The sequence below is a fragment of the Maylandia zebra genome, linkage group LG6 (assembly GCF_041146795.1).
Source record: "Maylandia zebra isolate NMK-2024a linkage group LG6, Mzebra_GT3a, whole genome shotgun sequence".
In the NCBI taxonomy this organism is placed as follows: domain Eukaryota; kingdom Metazoa; phylum Chordata; class Actinopteri; order Cichliformes; family Cichlidae; genus Maylandia; species Maylandia zebra.
The window spans coordinates 7,589,213-7,614,523 of NC_135172.1; the positions used below are offsets into that span (position 1 = coordinate 7,589,213).

General features: G+C 40.1%; 2 protein-coding genes across 2 annotated transcripts in view; one reads left to right on the top strand and one right to left on the bottom strand.

Moving 5' to 3' along the window:
• Positions 1–60: 60 nt before the first annotated feature.
• On the bottom strand, positions 61–23,567 carry LOC101479798 (metal transporter CNNM1). The gene is made up of 10 exons (XM_004571790.4): positions 22,014–23,567; positions 13,152–13,295; positions 12,913–13,053; positions 12,593–12,762; positions 12,393–12,483; positions 9,252–9,397; positions 7,207–7,489; positions 4,858–4,950; positions 4,349–4,453; positions 61–2,905 (listed from the first exon to the last, which is right to left on the bottom strand). The coding sequence occupies exons 1-10, from the start codon at positions 23,440–23,442 to the stop codon at positions 2,826–2,828; spliced, it is 2,682 nt and encodes an 893-aa protein (XP_004571847.1). The 5' UTR covers positions 23,443–23,567; the 3' UTR covers positions 61–2,825.
• Positions 23,552–25,311, top strand: part of hoga1 (4-hydroxy-2-oxoglutarate aldolase 1) — a 61,206-nt gene continuing 59,446 nt past the window's right edge. Inside the window, exon 1 of the mRNA XM_076884598.1 lies at positions 23,552–24,415. The gene's annotated coding sequence lies outside the window, so the exon portion shown is untranslated. The remainder of the gene's footprint in view (positions 24,416–25,311) is intronic.

A 25,311-nucleotide genomic window follows, 5' to 3' on the forward strand; every position in this document is an offset into this window, starting at 1 on the left:
CATAATATATCATCACCAGATTTGTCTTTAATATAAAATAAACACATCAGACTGTTAAAATTCAGTATTTTGTGGAACTCTGTATTTTTGTATATTCTGATACAAAAAACATCACATAGTTGCTTTTCTATTTTACAAGTACTAAACTCTCATATTTCCAAGGAAATGCTGTCTGTACATGTCTGCAGCTCGGCTCCTTCTGTTAGAAAGTACAGTGAAAACAGCTGAAAACAAATTTGCACTCATCAGCTGACATTACCTTGTCTCATAGCAGAAATAGTGAATATACAGAACTGATCTCAGACATGTTATGAGCGCATCCTGATCTCCGAAGCTCAAATAGATGTACAGCAGGAAGCATGAACCGACCTAACAAATCAACAACGTCCTGCAGCAGAATCTGTTATTGTCTGGATTTGACCTCAAAGGATGCTGCTGATTGGCTGAGGCTGGTGCCCCAATGCAGCAAAATGATTCAGCAGGTTTCATGTATTGTACTCAGGAGGGATGTTTCTCTCTGCCTGGCCTCCTGTTACATTAACCAATGAGCAGAGTTGAAAAGCACCCCTCCCACTAGTTCCTAAATATGTGTTTGTACTGCTGGGCGAGGCTGTTTGATGCTAATGCTTCTCACTAATTTGTTGACTGTCTTTCAAAATTCACTTTAAACAAATCAAGGTCTTTAATCCTCCCCTCCAACCAATTATGCAAGTAGAGTTTTTAAGTGCAGATGACGCAGCACGATAACATTTTACAAAGTAATGCAGCAAAGTGGCTTCAGTCAGGAAACAAAACTGTATCGGCGAGTCAAATTTTAGGCCTTTAAGTGCATTTTCCTTCTTTTCACATTTCTTCCTCCTCCTTCTGCTCCTCCTCCTCCTGCTCCAGGTCTATGCTGCAGTGGCACAAATCTGATCCTGAACCTCAGTGACAGTGCCACACCCTCCCATCCCATCCCTGCTGTACCATGCAGACAAACAGAAAGCGCAGGTTCAGAGGCAGCTCTTCACAGATCACCAAAAACCTGAATGATTTGGGCCGTCAGACATTATTACTGAATCTTTTTCCTACACAATAAGAGTTGCAGGATATTATACTTCACAAAAGTGATCAAAAAAGCGACATGTCTCAACAATCAAAACCGAGAAGGAGCATGATTTCAAGCGATGATGTCATCCACAAACTGGCACTGGGAGTTTTCAGCACTGCTGTCGTATGAACTGTAGGTGGATACATGAAGGAAAAAGAAAAACAAACAGAGCCTTTTAAAGACCGCACCACCACCTCCGCTAACAACGTTTAAGGAGAGTTATATAATCATTACATCCTCTTTGGCTCTGTGGCTCAGCAGCCACAGTTTCTCATACACTCAGCACTGCCTGCAGCACATGTAGCAAATATCAGAGCAGAACAATATTTCAATGCTGGATTATTTCCAAAATAACACTTTCCTGATGTTCTGAGCCATGAGTTTAAAACATGGCATCCATGAAACCCGCATAACCCCCAACAATGAGACTTCTCTAACAAATAGATGACATCATGGTGGCCATTTTTTGGCCGTAGTGTCTACCAACTAAATGCTCACTAGCCCTTTGCTAACACCTCTGCATGGGATGTTTTATTGTTACCACAACAAAACGCTGATTTTAGCCGCTTAAAGCAAATTGCGCCAGACTCCAGGATTTAGGCCAAGCTAAGCTAATCGCTTTCAGCAAGACAGGGAATGACTTTGTGTTTGACATTCAACAGGAGATTTGTCTCCAGCCCACGTTTTACAGACACTTAAATGATTCTCAGACTCAGTGATGAATAAAATGAACAGGAGGTTTAGAGCTCCAATCGTAATACCCACATGCAGTTGAAAAATATATTATCATAACCATATATTTGTCTTCATCTACTGAATCGATTCACCGCATGGGTAGAAACACGTGGGCACATCGAAAGGTTTACATTATATTCGTACATGGCATTCATCCCTATGGATGTGAATTCACTGCTGTAATAGCCTACACCACACAAGCATCAGCAATGCTGGGCACTGATGTTTTCATTTCTTTCTTTCTTTCTTTCTGTTGGCACTTCTAGGCCTCCATACCATCAGGAATCGCTGTATGCTATTTCACTATTTCTCAGTGTGACCACATTTTGTGAGCAACTGGTGGAAAATGCGTGCATATTTCATTTGCAGTATATAAAATGCAGGTGTTAACAAATAGAATGCAAATAGATAGTATTTCTGCACTGTAGGCTGAAACTCTAATTATTATTTAAAGGGTGCTAATCAGGCTGCCTCTAAAAGAACCTTTACTATAATTTCACTTGTGCATTTGGAGCAGTACGTACAAAACAGCAACATCTTTGGTGTCTTCCCTCTGTTTCCCGAGCAACATCAGTGTCTTTAGCTCCATTGAAGAAGTGGTCTTACGTGAGTAAAAAAAACCCCTATTTTTCTATAAATCTTTTACATTCACAGTCTTTTCTTTACACATGTGCATCCACACAAGAACCTGGAGATGAGAAGCCATGGCATAGAGCTGAAGCTTGTGTTCTTTGATACAGTGAATCAAAGAGCGAAGGGTTTGGTGCATGTTGCTAAAGCTGCACCCCCGCTTTTTGTTAGGATGGTGTCTTCCACCCACAGGTTCTGTGCATTCTTGGAAACTGGCCCACTTTACGGTCTCCAACAGTGCGGGCTTTTGGAGTGTGTTTTCAGATAAAACTCTGAGAGCTGTAATTCAGCAGCCACATTTGTCTTTACAAACAGCTTAAAGAACCATCACATGATGGAGTGTATTCTGGGCTGTTTCACACACACTCTGCTAGGTTTTCACCAGCGGCTGCTCTGAAATGTCCTCTGGTGTTTTTTCCCCTTCACGAGATTTTTTCCTCTTCTTGTGGCCTGAGGAAACAAAACACATTAACAGTTAAATGCAGAAGGACCGGTGTACCTGTCATACACCTACTAGAAACTACCATACTGTTGTTAGATTTAAATTTAAAGACAGCATTTATTTTGGCTTCTAACTAAGGTCACATATTATTGCCAGTTACTAGCATTGTAAGGCTTTGGATCTTAATTTAATGTGTAATTTTTACTAGAAACACATTGAAATGTTTCTGTTTATCAATCGCCTGTCTATGTCCAGACTTTCTGATAAATCAACATGGCTGAGGCTTTTGTTGTTGTTGTTTAAAATAAAATTCTTTTCTTTTCTTTTGGGTTTTTAAAATTGTTTTTAGTTTCTCGTAAAAAGATAAAAACACATCATTGCGCTTGAGGATGAAGTATCATAAAGTAACAGGTTTCTATGAACCAAAAAGTAATTTTCTCAACAAAAAGAAGGAAACACTTTGATCTAAACAATCAGTGGAAACCAAAAGCATCAATTCTTTGCAAACTGGAATAAAAATCAGTCAAATTTGTTTTATACACCAGATGGAGATTGTAGTTTTCACTCATATTAAGCATACATATGTGGAGCATTACATTTAGTTCTATTTTACTCAATCAATCAATCTTTCAGTTTCACTCAGTTTCACTTTAAACGTCCTTTACAGGCTTCTGTAAGCATTTGTTAAGCTGTATCCACACAGGCAGCAATCTGCTCATGGTGTATTGCTTTGAATGGTGAGTTCCAGGCTCCAGTTACTTAGGTAACAATCTAATGTATTTACTGCCCTGTGTCATGTCAATTACCCGTATCCTGTGATCTCATTGGAAATCGCCTCAATCGGTTGCCTTGAAGTTGAGAAAGGTTTATCTCAGGACTGATTCACTTCTCATTAACAGTGATTTTTCACCTGTATTCACTTTAAATATTCACCTAAAGTTGTTGATTATCTTTGACTTTCTATTGTCTCTAATTTCTGCAACGCTTTTAATCCTGCGTGCACAAAGCTTTATTTCTTTGAGGTTTTCATTTCAGTTTGAAATGAAGAGAAGTAAACGATTTGCATAGAAATACCCAAATCAACAAAACTCAAATGTCATATGTCGTTGTTTGTGTATAGTTTTACTTTCATGAAGATTTGTTTTTCAAATTCAGCAGCAGCAGCAGCAGCCTCCTACACATCGATCTGACACAAAGCGCTGGAATCATCGTCCAGAAACAGCACGAGAATACAGAGCAGGCAAGTCCAAAACACTAATGTATGTTTAAGTGTGTGTGTGTGTGTGTGTGTGTGTGTGTGTGTGTGTGTGTGTGTGTGTGTGTGTGTGTGAGCGCGCGCGCGTGTGTGTGTGTGTGTGTGTGTTTGAGTTTGCATGTGAATCAAATCCAAGTAGGAAGTGAGTGAAATGAATAGAAAGGGTTGGTGAATAGGTGGCTTGTGTGTGACTGACTTAGTTTGAGCAGCAGTTTCTTGCCCAGTGTGTCCTCTGAACCACTCAGCGACAGGCTGCTGATGAAAGGGGATGTGTCCGTTTCTATGGGAACAGAGGCCATGTCTGAGAGGGAGAGACAGAGAGAAAGAGAGAGAGAGATTATGACCTGTCAGTGATAAATAGCTTTGGTCTCTGCTAGAGGACAGACTAAAGTCCTGTGTGACTCTGTGCTAAGTTTGAGAGCCATGTGCTAAAACTATCTGTTATATTATGTTTGTGTTTGGAGATTTCAAGCTTTTTTCAAGGATTCAAGCTGGTGGTAAACCTGCCTTACATGCATTAATGCAGAAAAAGATTTTCCGTGATGATGTGTAGTGTGACGAGTGTGTTCTTTTGGAATATTTTAGTGTTGTATAGGTTTCATGTCTGCTGTCACCGTTAAAGACATGGACGTGACTTCCTCTCTGTACCCGTGTCTATATTTTGTGTGGAAGCGTTTATTTTTTAACATAAACCGTTAGACTAACCAGGCTCACATCTGTCCTCTCTGATGTAGGGGATCTCATCCATCCTCAGAAACACCGAATCACTCGGACTCTTCTGGCCATCAGACTTGCTACCTGCAGAAGACACATCCACAGAAACATGTACATCAAAAAACACATGATGTAGTTTGTTTTACTGGATTTTTTACTGGATTTACTGGACATTTAAAAGATGTGAAATCTTTTACTGATTAGTGAATAAAACTGTTTTTAGCAGAAATATCATGTTTTTCTTGGTTTTGGGTTTTGAAATGTTTGAATCCCATGTTAGACTCTGAGGAAATCGCATTTTTAAAAAACTGGATAACTTTACAGAGTAGATAATTTAATATACCAAATGTTGAACAATAAACTATACAACATAATTGTTTAGTATAATAATTATGAATGAAAATAAAATAGCAACCACTCACTGAAACTCTAGATTAGATAGTAGGTGACAATGGCTCTAACCTTTCAGTTTCCTGGTACAAAGTCTCTCCAATTTCCTGTTTGCTATATGCTAGTAGAGTTGATAAAGGTCACCAGTTAGCAAGTGAGTGAATCCTACAGACTTTAGGATTCACTGATCCTAAAGCTTTTTGAAGTATTTGAAGTAGTTTCCAGGGAAATACTTCAGCCAAACTGAATATTTCCAGCAATGACAGCAGGTCTGCAGTGGGTTAACTTTGTCCTACATGTGGAACAATGTCCTGACCCTCCAATGGACTCCATTGACTAGAGTCCATTGGCGGCTCTATCACTACAGGTAGGTACCATCTACTCCTTGGGCAAGATACTAACACCATGTCTCTGATGCATCCATCGGACTATGAGTGTATGTGAAAGCACTTATGTAGAAAAGGCAGAGAAAAAGCACGTGTATGAATGGGTGAACGAGCCAAGATGTATAAAGTGCTTTGAGTGCTCAGGTAAAGTAGAAAAGCACTATATATTACCAATTCTAAAAAAAGCTTATGTTAACTATCCTAATATTGGTTTTAACATGACTTCTTAATGGCTCAGTCACACTAGAGGAAAAAAATCAGTGGCTGATGTTTGCATTGAATGTTTTCACATTTGGAGCAAATTTAAAGTAGATGCAGTCACAACTTCAGTGCCCAGAAGTTCAGCGTGCAACGCCACAAACTGCTGTGGTCTGAGCTGCACTGACAGCAATCGGCCTCAGGCAATTTGGCAAAGGTAGGCTAATTTATAAATGCAGACAGATTTCCAACAGGCTTCAATCTGTCTAAGTCAGCATGCACCAAGGCATCTGTTTGCAGTAGGACACTCAACTCAGTTGGTTGTGATGTGGTTATATTCCTGTAAACCGCTGCAGAGCACCTGTGTCATTTTGCAGTTAAATTGTTGTCTTGCAGCAACAGAATTTCTGTTGCTGACCTACCAGGTGGGTAGCCTCTGAACGTAAGTAGTTAGTTTAATGTTCAAGTCGTTTAATATGAATTTCTGTGATTGAAGAATGCAGCACATCGGTACTTTTCACCAATTTATCTCAGTTATACTATCACTATACTAGCTTGCATGTAACTGTCAACCCATTCAATCTCAAACTGATAGCAGACTGATGACGTCCTATTGTTGTTTTATTGCTGTCTCGATGCACTAAAATCACTTTGAAGATGGCAACTGACTGTGAGTGACTGCAGATCTGGTCCCAGCCTTCAAACTGACCATTTCAAAGGCAGAAAGTTCATTTTGGTCGAGCTGCAGTCTTCAACCAAGACTGTAGAGACTCTGTGTCAAAAGCATTTGTCGCGACATGTCAACATACATTAAATAATAAGTCAAAAGAAGCGTTTACTTGAATAATAATGACATTAAAAATTAGAAATGGAATAGTAAATGTGGTCAGTACATGTTTACCTTAATGTTTTACCTCATCTAACCAGAAATCCTTTAAACTTTGATTTGCCATCTAATGTTTAATTTTAATCCAAAAACCAGAAATTAATTACTTAAGGAAATTAATACTTACACAGCTCTCAGGGCCGACCCTACACTTAAACTTTTTCTCAAGTAGAAAAAACGAAGAAACCCACACAGCTCATGTCATTAATATTGTCTCTATCATTTCACTCTGTGGTTTTATCTCTCACTCACTCGTTTTTAAACATGCTGTTTTAGGGAGCTCAGGGTATTCAATTCCAGTCATACTGAATATTACACCCTTATTGATTTAGGAAAAAACTCATTTGCAGGAGTGGCATGGCTTTCTACCTCTGATGGCTCACATAATCTCTTACTGACATCACTGTGACATGAAACCTGCTTCAAGTCATCCCTGTTGTCACGGTATGACTCCATGTCTCTGGAGTCGAGGATACTTACGGACAATGCGGTTCTTCTCATTCAGCAGGGAGGTGCTGTGTGGCACACTGGACTGCTGTCCCCGGGTTCGGGCTGAACTGGGCCGACTTGGCTCCCTGGGTGGGGGCATAAGGGTGGCAGTAGTGTGGTCTGGGGGCATCAGTGTGGTGGTGGTGGGCTCTGGTGCTGGAGGCCCGGGGGTCGGGGAGTTGCTTTCTGTCAGACGGGTGTCAGCATCAGGGGTCTGAGGGGAGCTGTCCATCCGGGTAGCTGTTACTGCATTCTGGTAGTGACTCCGGGTGATCTGATACATAGAAGCAGAGGATTATGGGTATTATTAAGAGTTGAACGTGAACCTATTCTTTTCTAAAAGTTTTTGTGTAATTCGATTTTATTACACCCTGTTATATCTAATAATTAATAGTGTAAAAATCTCTTATTTTTGTCCATTTTTGACTAAATGTTTTTTCCTTATTCAGTGTGATGTAACGCCCATCATATCAGACTTGTCTTTACTTGTCATGGTCAACTTTCTTTTTGTCTTTTGCTACAAGTGAGATGAAATCAAGGACAATGTTAATGAGGACGGTAACGTCTGCTGCTTAGTTCGAGAGATCTCATTAAATATTCATTGTCTCAAGATCATTTGTGTCATCGTTAATGATCCTCAGGCCTTTTGTGTTGCACCATTGTCACAGTATAGCTTTCTTTCAACACTGCGAGAAGTCGTCTGAGAAAACTGAATTTCATCACTAGTACCTCGTCCACTCAGACACCGATGCCCTCTAACCACTGCCAGGAAAGGCAATCATTAAGTTACTGTTTAAAAAAACTGAAGCTTTAAGGACAAGCTCGCTTTAGCACTCAGTGGTGATGTTAAATTTAGGAGTAAGTGATTTGGTTATACAATAATGTCAGTGAATGTTCTGCATCTGATATTTGATATCCAAACAAATATGGCTGTGAGTGTGTGTGTACACTGTAATAGCACTGTACTGCCAAGGTTGAAGGCGACTGGATGATTGTGATGATTGAGATATGTAAAGAACAAAAAGATGGAAATGAAGAGAATTCTCCCGTCATTAGTTACACTGTGACTTTGCATGGTCCTCTGAAGGACTGATCCTAATATTTTTCCTGAAACTTAGTTTCTTCATATTGATCAGAACTCAGTTTGTAGTTTACCATAACAGGGATTTTAATATATCTGAGTCTATCCCAGTAACATTTGTTGTATACTGTGGGGGTGGATTTAATTTTGGGGTTTTTTTTCAATTCAATTCAATTTTATTTATAAAGCGCCAAATCACAAAAACAGACGCCTCAAGGCGCTTTATATTGTAAGGTAGACCCTACAATAATAACACAAGATTGTGGGCAATCTTGTGTTACACTTTCCCCCGTCTGTCTTTTATCTGATTTCATTTTGTTCTGATAGCTGACGCCTAAGTGACCAGAGTTTTTTCAGTCCGAATTTCAGTCAGGGAAATATTTCTTCCAAGGATCTATGAGCAAAAGATTTTGGGAATGTCAGACTTCCTCCAAACATGCTCTTCATTAATACAGTTCTTCAGCAAACTCAGAGCAGTCACATAAGCCTAAGAACAAACCAGAAAACTAAATATTTGTTCCTTGACCAATGTGATGTAAGAGCCCATCATACCAGAATGTATTAATCTAATGTTATATTATGAATGAGATGGAACACAGATGCTGGCAGCACAGTTTTTATTTACTTATGTATTATGGTAGATCTACAATAAGCGTTCAGACATTTCAGTAATTCTGTAATTTTATAAAATAATCCCGTTATGAAGTTCAGTCTCTGGTTTGGTGCCGATAATGGTCCTTCAACAAAATCCCCAAATTAAATGAAGTAAGAAAATTCCAACATGTAGCCTCATATTTAGTCTCAGCAAAAAGTTAATAAATGTAATGAACTTTTTTCAGTCATGGTTATACCGTCTCCCTCTCCATTCAAGTCAGAGTACATGTGCATTGTAAAGCATGTCGTCTTTCCAAATGAAAAGAACGCTTTCAGACACCATGTGAGTTTCAGGTTTTACCTTGATGAGCTGAAGGTGAGTGAGCTGCCTTACAGAGTAGTCTGGCAGGTAGACATTCCCCCCTCCATTCAGCTGGCTCATACTTCCCCCATAGAGCATCGACTCAGAGCGGTCCAAACCGCTGCTACGAGAGGGCGATCTGTGGACTGCAAAGGAGGATATGATATCAAACATGTATCTTTTAACAAGGACAGAAAAATGGTAGAGGAGTGTCAGTCAAATCACGAAAGATCTCAGGGATGTCGCTGCAGCTGCATGGCAGTTAAAAGACTCAGAAGTGTTCACATTACGCCCTGTTATATCTAATATTTAATACTGTTAGACTCCTTACCACACAAATCTTACAATAATATTTAAATATTTAAATGCTGCCACTCAGAGCATTTAAATGCTACAACTGAAGATTTTTGAAGAGTTTCAGAGCATTTTCACAAATACACTATGTGTTTGCACAATTTCACTCAAGCAGTATATTATGCATGTTTAGGGAACTAGTGTTCATTCACTACACAGTGTTTGCTTCATGGTGGAGTCACTAAGGGACACATGCAAATGGCAGATCTCACATTTTACATTTAACCTAATATTTAAATACACCGCGTTCCAAATTATTATGCAAATTATATCTTTCTCTAATTTTTCTAAATAGTTGGTCAAGTGACAGTCAGCATAATTTTCGAGTCATCAACCATTAGAGTATAATTCAAATGTTACTCAACAAAACTGCCAATAAAAACAGTATGTTTTTCAAAAATAAAAAAGTTAAAATGCACTGTTCCAAATTATTACGCACACAGAGTTTCAAAACATTTTATAGGTTGTAGAGAAGTGAAAATGGTCATTTGTTGAATTTGCAGCATTAGTAGATCAATTTTACTGAAATCAAAAGCTATTTCAATCAAAAACATCAGGTCAAGTTACATATTAACATTGGAGCCCTTATTTGATAGCAGTTTTACAATTCTTGCATCCATGGAACTTGTGAATTTTCAGAAAGTTTCTACTTTGTCTTTGCAGGATGTCAGAATAGCCTCGCAGAGCTGCTGTTTGGATCTGAACTGCCTTCCACCCTCATATTTTTTTTTGCTTGAGGATGCTTCAAAGGTTCTCAGTAGGATTGAGGTCAGGGGAGGATGGAGGTCACACCATGAGTTTCTCTCCTTTTATGCCGATAGCAGCCAATGATGCCGAGGTATTCCTTGCAGGAGATGGTTCATTGTCTTGCATGAAGATGGTTTTGTTGCAGAAGGCACAGTTCTTCTCTTTTTACCATGGAAGGAAGTGGTCAGTCAGAAACTCCACATACTTTGCAGGGATCATTTTCACACCTTCAAGGACTCTAAAGAGGCCAACCAGCTCTCTCCCCGTGATTCCGGCTCAAAACATGACTCCACCACCTTCTTGCTGACGTTGCAGCCTTGTTGAGACATGGTGGCTGTCCACCAACCATCCACCACTGCATCCATCTGGACCATCCAGGGTTGCAATGCACTCATCAGGGAACATGACTATTTGAAAATTAGTCTTCTTGTAGTTCTGGGCCCACTGCAGGCATTTCTGCTTGTCAGAATTGGTTAGGGGTGGCCGAATAGAAAGTTTATGCACAACTGCGAGTCTCTGGAGGATCCTACACCTTGATGTTCGCAGGGCTCCAGAGGCACCAGCACCGTTTGCTGCTTTGCTTTGGCCTTTTAGCAGCTGCTCACTTAATCTCATGTATTTGTCTGGCAGAAACCTTCATCATTGTGCCTTTATCTGCACGAACCTGTGTGTGCTGTGAGTCAGCCATACATCTCTTAAAATTATGGTGATCACACTTAAGTTTTCGTGAAATATCAAAGGTTTTCATTACGTGTCCAAGGCATTCAACTATTGCACACGTTTCAGCAGCAGAGAGATCATTTTTCCTTCCTATATTGCTTGAAAATGATGGTCTGCTTAATAATGTGGAACATCCTTCTTTAGTAGTTTTTCCTTTAATTGGGCTCACCTGGCAAACTAATGATCACAGGTGTCCGAGACTGATTTCAGTCATCCAAAGAGCCCTGAGACACAATTCCATCCATGGGTTTAATTGAAAAACAACTTATTTAATCTTTATGACACAATTTGCATAATAATTTGGAACACGGTGTATGTTTTTATTCAATTACAATGAAACAAAAATCTGTGCCTTTAACTTTATGTGCCTAACAAGCATATATAACTGCACAACTGAAAGCATTCTATCATAATCTTTAATGAATAAACTGTGAATTATCACTATACTCTTCAAAGCAGACAAATACAATAAAATACAAATTTTCTTATTATCAGTCTTCTTGTTGCTTTAAAAAAACATTCATCAGCAAACTACTTAAAAACATGCCGAGATTTTTAGAGTTTCAACTAGAACTAAATCTTTCAAATTTGCTTTGATTTTAAAATCCTCTCACTGATCAAGGAAAGGTTTGATATCTGGCAACTCATTTGTTTATATCTGATAGAAAGTGCGTTACAGTCTAGGGTGGAGGTTTTACATCTTCTGTATACTCTTTTTTGGTGTGTCATGATGAATTTGCAGTATTTATATTTATAAATGGTGAAGCTGTTTCAGAGTATGTGGAGTTCTGGCTTCATGCTCGTTGGTTTATAAACTCATTTTTAGTTTTTCTGTGAATTTGTGTTGATTTTTGCTTCTATCATTTTGACAGCAGATACTAAAGGTTAATAATCAGGCCACACACAGTGCTTAACAAGTTTATTAAATCACCTGTGATACAAAAAACAAACCAAACAAGACAAATGTTTTAGAAACTTAAAAATGAAAAATGATTAAATTGATTTGACTGAATTCATATTTTATACCCACGATTTTATGTTATTATGAGGGTAAGTAAGTCCAATTTGGCATGATAATAAAAAAGTGCTTTACTATTTTATTTCTGCTTTTTCTAAAATAGTAAGTTTAATAGACAATAACTATGTTTTAGCATTAAAGAGCGTGGGCATACTAGCGTATTAACCATTATAGAAACATAAAAAAACGATGTTGCAAATTAACAATAATGTTAATCTAAGACTGCTGTGGTATAAACCTTACATTCGGTGGTGGTCTAATATATTTGTAAGTTCAATGATGTTTGGGAAAGTCTTTTGTACCTGCTGGCATGATGGCCGGGACCCCGAAATAAGAGAACGCTCCATTCTCGAACTTCAGTGCCTCCTTACCAAACTCTACTTCAACTCGACCCTGCAAAATAATATTGGAGAAATATAACGTGATCTGACTGACTGGCACACAGGATATCATAGCCATAGCTAATTACTGCCATGGCGGAAGGTCAAATTCTTACAGGTACCTGTAGCACTAGGATGAAATAGTCCACTGGCTTGTTGCGCTGGAACAGGAAATGCTGAGAGGCTCGTTTGTTCTTCTCATCAAACTTGAGTTCTTGAACCACACTGGGGTGTTTGATGAGCCTCAATAAGATCTTCTCTGAGATGTGTGTTGGTTTGAAGGGCTCCACTTCTGAAAAAAAGCAAAAAGATACAGGATTGGGTGAAGACAAACGCTGCAAATATTCTTGTTACAGTTGCTAAAACACTGATGTTCTTGTTGCATATTATGCAGAAATGTAAGCGCTCTGACAGACAGAGAGGCGATTTGATTGGCTGCTACCTGTGGAGAGGAAACGATGTGTTGCCAGGAGAAGCTGGGGGGAAATCTTCACTTTCATCTCATTTTCTGACAGTTTGAAGATGGAGAAGTCCTGCTGCTTTCGCTCATGATGAGAAACACGACGCTTTGTGCGATTATCAGCTTAGACACATAAAAACAGCCTGATTAACTCTTACATTTCCATGTATTTTGACCACGTACGTACATTTGAGCTTATGCACGTGTGTTTGCACACATACTGTAGAGATCTGTCTCATCCAAGATCTCTGACTTGATGATTTCCTCAATGACATCCTCCAGGGTCACGATGCCCATCACCTCGTAGAAAGGGTCACCCTCACCCTCGTTGTTAACACGCTGCACGATGGCGAGGTGGGACTTCCCTGCATGCACAGTGAGTCTCGAATCAGTGTCACTTTTCACTCAAAGCCATTTGCAGTATGTATAAATACAAGGAAATCCATTCAGATTACCCAGCTGTAAATATAACCTTTTTTAATATTTAAAACAATATGCAATATGGTCCTGTTTAACTTTTACACAGCTTCACAAATATCACTAATGGAAAAGAAATTTCAACAGCAGCGTGCAAAGTCATTACCTTTGACTGAACTATTATTTAACAACCTTGTATGAAGATGAGTATCAAAGTGATAGTAGCTTCTATCCCCAGTGTTTCATTTTTTATATGGATGTTCTCCAGTAAGATCCATGACTGGTTGTCACAGTAAACTGTGTGGAGTGTGATGATTGTTAGTGGACCCACATGCAGAACACAGGTGGAATTTAACATATGCATTTAATGCTGGAGCAGTCAAAAAAAGCACAGTCTAAAAACAAAAAATAAAATCCAAGAGTTATGAGGAATTACTACACTGGGGTACACACAGCAATGTGGGACAACTCGACAAAGGCAAGGGGAGACTGAGACAATAAATACCAAAGGTACTGAGGCTTGAAAAAGCAGGTGGGAAACACAGCAGAAACAAATCATGAACAACAAGACAAGGGAAGTAGAACTCAATGTAAAGCACCGGTGACAAAAGACTACCAAAGTAAAAGAGGAAATACACAATCAGTTGACAACAGACTCAAACATATAAACTTTACACAGCAGGGCACAAGGGAAAGAAAATAACAATAGAATATAACAAAATAAACCTAAGGCAGAAAGTTCATGAAAATAACTAGAAAAAAAGGGAAACACAGAACTAGAAGTCAGTGAAGTCAAATGTGACAAACAAGAATACACAATAATGAACAAACAGAGAACCAACAGAACATTAAAGAGCACTTCCCCCTCAAGGGCAACAACTTACAACTTTGCTTTGTTTTTATTACATTTTCTTTTTATTGCAACATGCTGACGTCAGTCTTTTTAAAAAATTACGATACGATGATGTCACAAACAAACAAACACAACTTCGTAATATGGTCATCTCATTCACACTTCTCTGGCTCTAAGCACAGAAGCCTCGCCCACCTGCCGATTAACTCTGTAATGTTTACGAGGAACAGGCAATCAGAACAAAGTAAAGTCAGAAGGAGAGGGGAAGCTCCTAAAAACCCACCTCTTAAGGGAATTATGGGCTGCACAAAGACTCAGTATAAGATAAACAAGGATTATTTTGAAGTATAAGTCATGCAAAGCTACCCTAGTACAGACCCTTAAAATTGAGGCAATCGATTGCTGGAAACAATTTTATAAAATGATGATTGAATTTGTTTAACTTGACTTACTAACAGTAGACCTTTTGATTCTTGAGATGTGAGACTTGGAATACAGTTATCCTGTAAAGTGTTGGTGTGTCAAATAAGATGATTAGATTTCATATTTAGCCTCTGGATTAGATTTAAGTAATGCTCCTTCCCTTTCCACTGCACAGTATGAGGCATAATGACTGAGTGGAGCTGTGCTGTCTGATGTTCAGTAAGTGGAGCGCCAGCGGGAGCTGAATGGAGTGGGTGTAACAGCAGATGGGATTTAATACAAAGGGCGCTCTGGATGCAAAAACACAATCCATCATATGAAAGTCTGCATGCTCCTGCTGTGTTTACTTCCAGGTTGATGAGTGTGCGCTTTTGGAGGTAGCATCTTGTGGCGTTCCCAAAGATAAATGGCATAATTAATAATCCATGCACTGCTGGATGAAAATCTTGTTTGGGAGCATATTTTACAAAGGAGAAAAACAAAACAAAATGATGAAGTGCTTAGTCAGGCTGACAGGATTGTCTTTTGATCTTATTTTGTTTGAGATGTGTAGGAAACATAATGGAAGAGCGAGTTCACCGAGTAAAGAGTGAGCCCTTGTTTGTAGCCCCTCCTATTCTCAGCAGCCTGGCTTCAAATGAACTTCCTCGCTCTCTGTTCTTACACTCTTTGCCTGCCAAATACTACCTCGCACACACTGATGCACAAACACAGACTAACACAAATGCACACGATTCTGGATTCTGGCAGTGTTTCTTGTAGATAAATAGGTCAGGCGTACATCCAAAGTGGACTGAGAGAGGCTCATGTGCAGTGCGTTCTCTCACAGTATTCTGTTTTTTAAAGACGGCAACTATGTCTCAGTGTCTTTCCTTGCACAATTACATCTTTCATTTATTCAAAGCAAGTGTTTTGGAATTTAACATTTTTATTCTTGACTTTTAACAGCTATATTGTAAAGGCATCAATCATATCATTAAAAACGAGCAAAGTGTTATTTCAGGCCAGCCTCAAAACAAAGCTCAACTGCCATCCTGGTGAATAAAAAAAAAGAACGAAAGAAAATGGCTGCCTTCATTTCACTTGGGGAGATGGCGTTGGGTTAGCTTCCTCCGTAAGGTCTCAGGGCAAACTAAAGTAGCTTTAACTGGTCTACATAAGTCAAAATATAGACATATAAAGCATCTTTATACCATATAAAGCATCATAAAAGATAAAACAATAATTTATTGACAATAGAACAGAAACACAGTTGACCTGCGATTATTGTGTTCTTCTTTTGTCTTTCCTTTTCTTCCTCCTATTATTATTGTTATTGTTATTATTATTATTAGTTGTTGGGTTTTAGTTGTAATAGTAGTGGTAGAAGTGTATGTGATAATTAAGTACATTTTAAACAAAACATTTTTTAAACATACTTTACTAATTTATTTATTATTTATTTATTTATTTATTTATTGTCTATAGCCTTGCAACTTTTTTTAGACAAACTAATCTTATCAAAAGTTTAGGATTCCTTTAAACCTTCAACTCCTGGAAACAATGTCTCCTTGCACCAGCTGTTTTAAACTATGTCTTCTTATGGCAGCTGACATGTCTGAACTGAGCTCATCCTACAGGTTTCATTCCTGTAAAGAGGGACTGACTACAGCAAAACCAAGACACAAGAAACGATGCATAGCATTCATAAGGTTCAATTCTTCAGATCTGAAGAAGCCTCATGGATGACAGGTGAAATGTCCTCATGTAACTTGCCTTTCTTCCCAAGCCACTTATGGGGAAGTTCAACATAAGGTCAAAATTACAAGTTTTACATCTGGCTCCTAGCGTTATTTATGTTAGATTTCCCCCGTTTGGAGATATTGGCTGTAGAGATGTCTGCCTAACAAAAAGGCACTCCCCTTGAGAGGATCAAATTGCCAAAAATATGCATTTATTAAACATCTAAGGCTCTTTCCTGAAACCATTACTCTGTTATTTTTTTTAAATCCACAAATGTGGCTGAACAGATTTATGTAGGCACTATTTTCTTTCTGTTTAACTACATTTTCAATCCGAAAAAACAAAACAGAAACCCTGTGCTGCTAGCTAATGTTACAGTTCAGCCATATCAATAACATGAGCCTCTCTTCACAGAAAGATGTACTCGTCTCTCTGCACAGTTTATGGTTGGAGCATTACAGCGCTGTGAATAAATATTTATCCTCTTCCTGATTTTGTAGCTGTTTTTGGATCTTTGTCACCATCAAATCTTTCAAATCACCAAAGAAATGTCCAGTTTTATTATGCTGTTTTTAAATATAGCTTACTTTAAAAAAACATAGCAAAAAGCAGAGAAAGGAAAGAATTATATAGCTGGACCTTGCTATTGTGTTTCACATGATCGTCCTGCCACATAACTCAAGACCTCTTGAGCTTCAACTCACTAACTGATGTCCGGACATTTTCCATTAGGACAGCAGAATTCATGATTCCATCAATTACAGCAAGTCATCCAGCAACAAAGTCCCAGGCTACCTACCACCGCCATGCTTGACCTTTGGTATGAAGTTCTTTTTATGAAGCACTGAACTAGTTTTATACTCGATGTAACAGGATGTAAGCCTTTCACCAAGTTCTGCTTTTGTCTCGTCAGTCCATAAAATATTCTCCCAAAAGACTTGGAGGGCGTCAAGATGTTTTTTTAGCCAATCTAAGATGAGCCTCTGTTTTCTCTTGGTCGACAGTGGTTTTCTCTCCCACGGATGCCATTTTTGTTCACTCACGTTCTCACTGTTGAATCGTAAGCACTGATCTTAACTGAGGCGAGTGTTCTTTTGAGTTCTCTGAGTTCTCGATGTGCTCTTAGAGTAGTGTTGGTAGGCCAGCCACTGTTCCAGATTTTCTCCATTTATGCATAGTTCACTGTAGTCCCACAGCTTTAGAAACTTCTCTGTAACCCTTTCCAGATACAGTTGGCAATTACTTTTCACATAGGGCCAGGTAGCTTTGAATAACTTCTTCCCTTGATATATGAAGTGATAATTTAAAAATGACATTTTGTATTTACTAAAATATTACAATTTGTTTGATGATCTGAAAACAGGCAAGTATGACAAATATGCAAAACTAAGAAATCATATAAAGAAAATAGTTCCTATTTGAAAATGCGTCATTCTAAAATGTCTCTTAAACAGATTATGGACTGAAATGTAAGAAGTGGACATGAGAAAGAACAGATGGCGGAGAGACAAACTAGAAATACAGCACACTGAATATTTTATACTCTCCCTCCTTGGAGACTGCATACTGAGGGGAACTGAGAGAAGGGAGAGGATTCAGAAAAAGAAAAAATAGTGTAAAGGGATGAAGAATTTACACTAGAAGGACAGCATAACTTGATGCCTGTCATTAGATAAAGCTGACCTAAACTAACATTCACTTCTTCTTTTTTTTCACTGCATGTCCATCAGTGAAAACTCATACTGTAGTGTTTTTGGTGGTAGTAATGAAATCTGACTTTCACTGACAAAACTCCTTTCCTAGTTTCAGTTCTCTGTTAAACCCACTTTGATCAAGCTTTCTGTGCAGGGCTCTTATTCAGCTTCCCACCTGTTTAAAGAACCCTATGCCTGGCAAACTAAAGGTCCCCTGTACTGGTGCTGCCGTTGTACACAACAGGAAATGTGTTACTTGGCTGCTTTCATTTGTGCCAGACACACTGCTTAGCATTCCGGCCAAAGAATCCCTGTGCAGTCTCACCAGACCAGCAGACTCTCTGCTGCAGCTCTGACCTGCCTTCAGATGCAGTCACATCAATGTTTTACTTACTTTCAATCAATTATCACCTCTGCTAACCAGCCCTCCTGTTACTCTGTTCTGCACTGCAGCTAATGTGCTGCAGTTCTGCACTGCAGCTAATGTGCTCTCTCTCATTAAACACTGGTTAACTATTTTCCCTGTTATAGTCAGAATTTAGGTCTGAAGTGTAATTTTAGCAATAATTACAATGTTTTAAATGCACTCGAAAGAAAAGGTTGGATGTAAACTGACCTTTCAGCCAGAGCTGAGGTTTAATGTCAACATCTTTTGCGACCAGGCTCTAGCTCCGCTCATATTCATCTTTGGTAACTTCAGTACTTCTACTACTCCTCACAACTGAAAACACAAAAGTAACCGTGAGTGTGTATCTAGAGCTTTACGAGGGATGGCATCTCCTGCTAAAACATTAGAATTACCCAATGATATAATGTATATACCTCTGAAAATGGTCACTGCAAGCATATTAGATACTTTAAGTATATTTTGGTACTAAAACTACTAAAACTGTGCCTTTTACTTCTTTTTTAAAAGAATACATAATACTCAAAAAAGCCAACATAAATCTGGCTCTTATGAAATCCTGCTCTACATATGATACCATCTGCATGACGACAAGGCGGCACATAAGCAAGAAAATTGTACAAAAGGTTTTCTACACCAGATTTCAACACTGTCCTTATTGCTTTGTGCTTATTGCTGAACAAATATGCCTGTGGCCTGCAGACTGCTCTGTTTAATCATCTAAATGCTATGCAAATAAATATGGTATGATCATGCTTTAAGGCTAAAGTGCAAAACTGTGTTTGCATAAAAGATAATCAGCCCTTTATTTGTAGTTATTCCTTAGAATTTCATTTCTTTAGTTTTATGTTCCTTTTTCTTGATGATTGAAAGAGCTCTGGCTCAAATCAGCCCACAAAGCCAGCAGGCATATGTCGAGCAACCACTGATGCATTATACAGTACTGTGCAAAAAGACTTGAGGCACTGCTTATTTTTTAGTATTTTGCTTCCAAGCAGTCAGACTTTCTTGTCATTTTTAAAGCGATAATTCTTCAGGCTTTCTAAAAGATCTTTTAAAGTTTTTATTTGGGATTTTTTCCACTCATTTCCAGTTCAGTCTTTGTACCTAACCGTTTTCAGAGGGATGTTTTTGTTTTTTCCAAGGATGAACCAGGGTGGTGTCTACACAGAACAAATCAATTAATAAAGAACCAGTTTTGAGTTGTACCTTTAGACACTTTGTTACTACCAACCTGCCACAAAAACACATCATTTTCATGTTTTAATGGGATCAATAAAAATGCCAAAAATAGCACAGTTTAACAGGCATAAAATAGTATATTTAAATTAACAAGTTGATTCCCAAAGAGTTATTAGCCAAACACGTCATATCTCATCTCCTCACATATTGTGCAGTGTGTCCTTAAAGAATCCGAGGAAACCTACAAAAGAAGAAGAAGGCCTAGAAATCTATCGACAGTTGATGAACAGTATATGAGAGTCATGTCTATAAGAATTTTTTTTTGGAAAGATTTAACAGGAGAGATCTAACAAATCACACGAGAACTGAAAATGAGCAGAAATCTGGTCTTCTGGAGTGATGAATCCAAATGTGAACCATCATCAATATGCAAGAAGGAAGACAGGAGAGAGGTGCAACAATGCGTGTCTACAGCCATCGGTAAAACATGTTTTGCAGTTGCTTTTCAGCCAATGGTGTTTGCAATTCACAACTGATGGAATTATGAATAAAGACAAAGCACATGATGATTTTGACCCGCTGTGAAATACCATCTGGAAAGTGTCTGAATCCCAACAGCTTCGTATTTCAGCACAAAAATGATCCCAAACACACCGCCAATGCAGTATAAGCATGCCTGGATAGTAAAACCTCAATATTATTGAAGCAGTTTGGGATCATTTTAACAGAGGACAGAGCAAAAGGCAGACCCTGAAGACTACTTAAAGAAATGAGAAGAACATCTGCCTAAGAGAGTTCAGGCTGTGTTAAAGAATAAAGGTGATCATTGACTATTGCTTTTATTACTATTATTTGTTCCCATTTCCTAGAAAGTTTTAAAGAAATGAAGGGTGCCTTAAGACTTTTACACGGTGCCATAGATCACCCTGCAGCTGTGTGTTTCCTGCAGCTCTCTTTGTGAGCACCAGCTACTGCAGGAGTCTCACTGAAATGAATAAAAGGGCCTGAGTTTTTCTGCTGCAGTGCCTACACAGAGACAAGGAGGCACAGGGAGACACACACACACACACACACCAAGGACAGACCTTGTTTATAATCCTCTGACTGTGTAGATTATCTCATCCAGATCCCTTTGTTGCAGAGCGACACAAGAACTATATTTGTGTTCATCCTGCAGCTCTGATGGCATCTGGCTTCATACAGTACAAGCTACTACATAATCCAAATATATGCAGCTCATTTTAAATCCACACACAGGTCTTGCTTGTCTGTTACAGGATGTGTAAGACAAGACAAACTTTTTGTGCTTAAAGCTAAAGAGTCAAACAGCTTACATTTCTGGAAAATTCTACCATTACCAAGTTTATAAAATGTTTCCAAAAGCATTTCACTACAACACGCTTAAAAAGATGTTCAGAATAAATAGAAACCCCTCTGTGACATTTGGCAGTGAAAGCTTTTCGCTGTTTTGTGCCAAAACAGACAGAAATACAAACGTCTCCCGCAAACAGAGTCTGCCTGGGCCAAGGTGTCCTCTATTTATCTTCCTCTCCTCACCACAAACACAGCAGAAAAAAGTGCTGACTTTGCAGGGTCCCTGAGAATGCAGGAAGGCGGTGATAAGCAGCAAGGTCTGTGATTGGCCAATTCGAACCCCACCCATTTAAAACTAGAGTAAGATGGAACAGCCTGCTGCCTGCATGCAGGGTGGAAGACTGCTTCGAATCTGCAGGGGAAGCTGTGCACACTGCAAAAACACAAAAAGGGGGAAAAGAACAGCTCCTTTTCAGCTTCAGATTGCAACAGTGCATATTTGCATTCCATCTGGAGATGAAAGAGGTTTAAGCACTGCTGCTAAAAGATAGGTCAGCTGTCTCAGCTGCAACTTCCAGGGCCCATATCATTCTCGAATTTAAAGGTGGCAGAAAACAAATTATGTGTCAGTACACAAGTTGCCGTCTCAAGTTCATACATTAAATACTAGTTTATTAGAGGGTTTGATTTCCCTGTGTGAATGCCACAAGTGCCGCAGTGAGACATTGAGTCCTTCCTGCTCCCTTTCTCAACTGTAGCACTTCAAAGCGCCGGAAAACATCTGCAAAGCATCACAAGTATGATGAACTGCAGAAAAAACTTTCTTGTTAAAAACAGGACTCATGAGTGCAAAGATAAATCAAGTTCAAGTACACAACAGGAATGTTTCGGGGTTGTTGGGTTTTTTTTTGTTGTTTGTTTGTTTGTTTGTTTGTTTGTTTGTTTTTGCCACCTCTCACCTGCTTTTCTCACCCAGGTTACTTACAGAGTCTGTTACAGCTTAAGTTATAAACTTGAAGCACCAGCAACCTGCTAACATGCCACACCCACTCCCTTCTAACACCCTTCTCACCTTTCTTGAACTCCTCCAGCATGGCGTCCAGTTTAGTGTCGTTAAAGACGCAGTGCAACGGGTGTTTGTAGAACTGGGTGATGGTCTTCAGGGGGGTGCAGTCGTCCGGGTCCACAAACGCCAGGTCCTTCACAAACAGAATGTCCACGATATTGGATCTCTCGTTCTCAAATACCGGAATCCTCGTGTATCCGCTCTGCATGATCTCGGACATGGTGTTGAAGTCCAGCACCGCGTCCGAGGCCAGCATGTAGCAGTCGGTCAGCGGAGTCAGGACGTCCTCAACAGTTTTGGTGCGCAGTTCTAGTGCTCCCTGTATGATGTTGAGCTCTTCTTTTACCAAGTCGTGGTACGGGTCGGTGACTCGCAACATTTCCAAGAGTTTCTCTCTGGTGTAGAAGTTGGAGATCTCCTGGTTTAAGATGAGGTCCAGCAGCTTGCTGATGGGGTATGAGATGGGGAAGGAGAGAACCATGAGCAGCCGTGTCACCCAGATGGTTTTGGATGCGATGGCCAGGCCGTGGCGCGATGCGACCGAGTGTGGAAGAATCTCCCCGATGAAGAAGATCCCGAAGGCGCAAATGACCGTGGAGAGCCAGGTCATGCCCAGGATCTGGCACATCCACACGGCGAGCGAGGCGTTGATGATCGCGTTCCCCAGCAGTAGAGTGCACAGGACATAGTTACCATGCCGACGCACAGACTCGATTTTCCGCGCGTAGTTCTGTTCGGTGTCGGTGCCGCTGTTCTGGAGGACCTGTAGCTCCACTGGATCGAGCGCCAGCAGGCTCAAGTTCAGCCCGCTGAACAGAGCTGACAGCCCGAGCAGGAGGACGGAGACCAGCACTTGCAGCCAGAGCTCCGGCACTGCTGAGCGCTCCTTCACGGCCACCCAAAAATCTTTAGTCCGGTAGTGTTCCCATTTGGATCCGTCAAAGGCGCACATGGAATAATATTTAATCTTCTCCCCTCTCCGCAGGTCTTTGGCCAGCAGCTCCACCAGCACCGAGTTCTGACTGGAAGCAGACTTGAAAGAGCCCAAAACCTCGATGTCGGAGGTGCTGGCGTTCTTGTCCATGCACATGTTTCGCTTCGGGTGAACTTGCCCCTCTCTACCGGGAGTTGGCTCTTCGATGAAGGCGATCCAGGGCGCGGCATTGTTGGCACGAGCACGATTGAGCTTCTGCGAGGAGGTGGAATAGTAGACCCGAAGTATGAAGCGAGTCCCCTCGGTGGCTTTCAGCACCCCGTCCTCCACGGACAGCTCCGTCCCGGTCTCCTCTGGTCGAAAGCCGAGCAACCCGAGCGCCGGGGCTGGCAGCAGCGAGCAGGCGCAGAGGAGCAGAAGCAGCCGGCTCAGGGAGAGCGGAGCCCCGTAGCAGAGCAGGGAGACGGCTCGGTATCGCGCGGCCGCATTGGATGCAGCCATGATGCGGTGTGAGAAGCTCTCTCAGTCCACGGTCTCCGGGTCACGTGCCGCGCGGTTCCGGTCCATGTGGAAGAAGGAGGGACCACCAGCGCTCCGCTGACTGCGGTGCTGACAATGATGTTCGCCAGCACACACACACATACAGAGGGGCGGGGTGAGGGCTCGCCACCTTGCCCTGACGCAACTTTCTAATAATAGCCTCGTGGATTTCACTGTGGAGTTTACATTACATATGTTGCGCTCAGCAAGTCCAAGCATCCTTTTCAACCTTCATCGAGGTTTAAATAATGACTTTATCCTCAGCAACATCACTGGGTATAAAACGAGCATCTCAGACAGGAAGAGTTTCTCAGAAGTCAAAATGGGTCGAGATTCACCAATAAGTAAAAGAACAACAAAAAAGAAGCAGGAAAAAACACATTAACAAATCGTGGAACAATTCAAAAACAATATTCATGTAAAAATGTGTAAAACTGCAAACACTTTGAATATCTCATATTACCAGAAGATTCAGAGAAATCTCAAGAGATCTCTGTGCAAAGGAAAAGACTGAAAATCAGTATTAATTGGCTGTGATCTCCAGGTCATAAGACAGCACTGCTTTAAAAATGGACATGGTTCTGTCATGGAAGTCAGGAAAATATCCAGAAATGACTCTCTGTGGACACAGTTCGTTGTGCTATTCACAAATGCCACCCAAAGCTCCAAGAAGCCAGAAACCCAGTGATTCCAAAAAGACTGAGCTAAATTGTAAAACTGTTCTGTGGTCTGACACATTGAAATTTAAAATTCCTTTTGTTTGGAAAACATGGATACTCTGCAAGCAGAGAGGGACCATCTCTGATACTATGGGAATGCATTCATGTCTGGAAATGACTGGAATTCACAGCATACACACCTGGAGATGAATGCTAAAAGACTTAAACAAGTTGTAGAGCAAGATTTTCTCCAATCCGGATGATGTCATTTGCAGGTGAGGCCTTACATATTTCAGCAAGACAATATTGAACCTTCTGTAATGAAATGAAAAATATAAAGAATACTCAGGACTGTTGAGCAAGCAGAAGCCCATATCATGCACCTTGACTCTGTGTTAGCTAGTTCCCTGATTCCTGAAATAATAACGATTACTCCCTAAACTGCTGCCTTAAAACAAGCCCATTGTCTGCACTATCACTATGTGCTTTTCAGTGAAAATAATGGGATCAAACAGCAAAACAGAACATCACAGCAAAAGAACAACAACACACCCAAGTTTCAGTGTTTAGTCTATTACAAAACAAACAACCTTTTTAGTTTGTTTGTTTTGGGTGAGCGTTAGAGTAATGATCAGCAGTGATGATGACAGACCTCACGGGCTAAAAGGTGCTAACAAAAGTTGGTTCAACAGCTTTCAGCGTGGGCCGATTTTGAAACACTGCTATTATTGCTTATTATTTTATTAATTGTAGTTTCTACATGGAAATAAAAACAACAATGGATGACAAAAAATACCAAAAGTAATCAGACTTTATCAGTCTGTCACATTACTGTGGGGGAATTAAGGCCCCTCGAGGTTTGGACTTTGACTCGTCCATTGCAACAGCTTTATTCGTTCCTTTTTTTGCCTGTTCTGTTGATTTGCTGCTGTGCTTGAGATCATTGTCCTGTTGTAGACCAGGCCTTAGCTTTTGGTGTCATGTTGAGCTGTGTGGCAGGCAGGGGTTGGATCCAAACACAGGACTCCAAGACAAAAACTTGACTGAAAGCAGCAGCTTTTTTTGGAAAAACAAACTAACAACGAAGTACACAAACATAAGAAGAAACAAACAAAAGAACAAACAGACGAAGACTGAAGACTTAAATACACAAGCAGGACAAGCAGGGGAT

What these genes read in the sequence shown, in the direction of transcription:
- LOC101479798 (XM_004571790.4), bottom strand. Translation starts at nt 23,442, where the DNA reads ATGGCTGCATCCAATGCGGCCGCGCGATACCGAGCCGTCTCCCTGCTC. An exon ending in GCTGGAGGAGTTCAAGAAAG is followed by an intron (nt 13,296 to 22,013) that starts GTGAGAAGGGTG and finishes CTGTGCATGCAG; the next exon opens with GGAAGTCCCACCTCGCCATC. An exon ending in CCCGGCCATCATGCCAGCAG is followed by an intron (nt 9,398 to 12,392) that starts GTACAAAAGACT and finishes CCTCCTTTGCAG; the next exon opens with TCCACAGATCGCCCTCTCGT.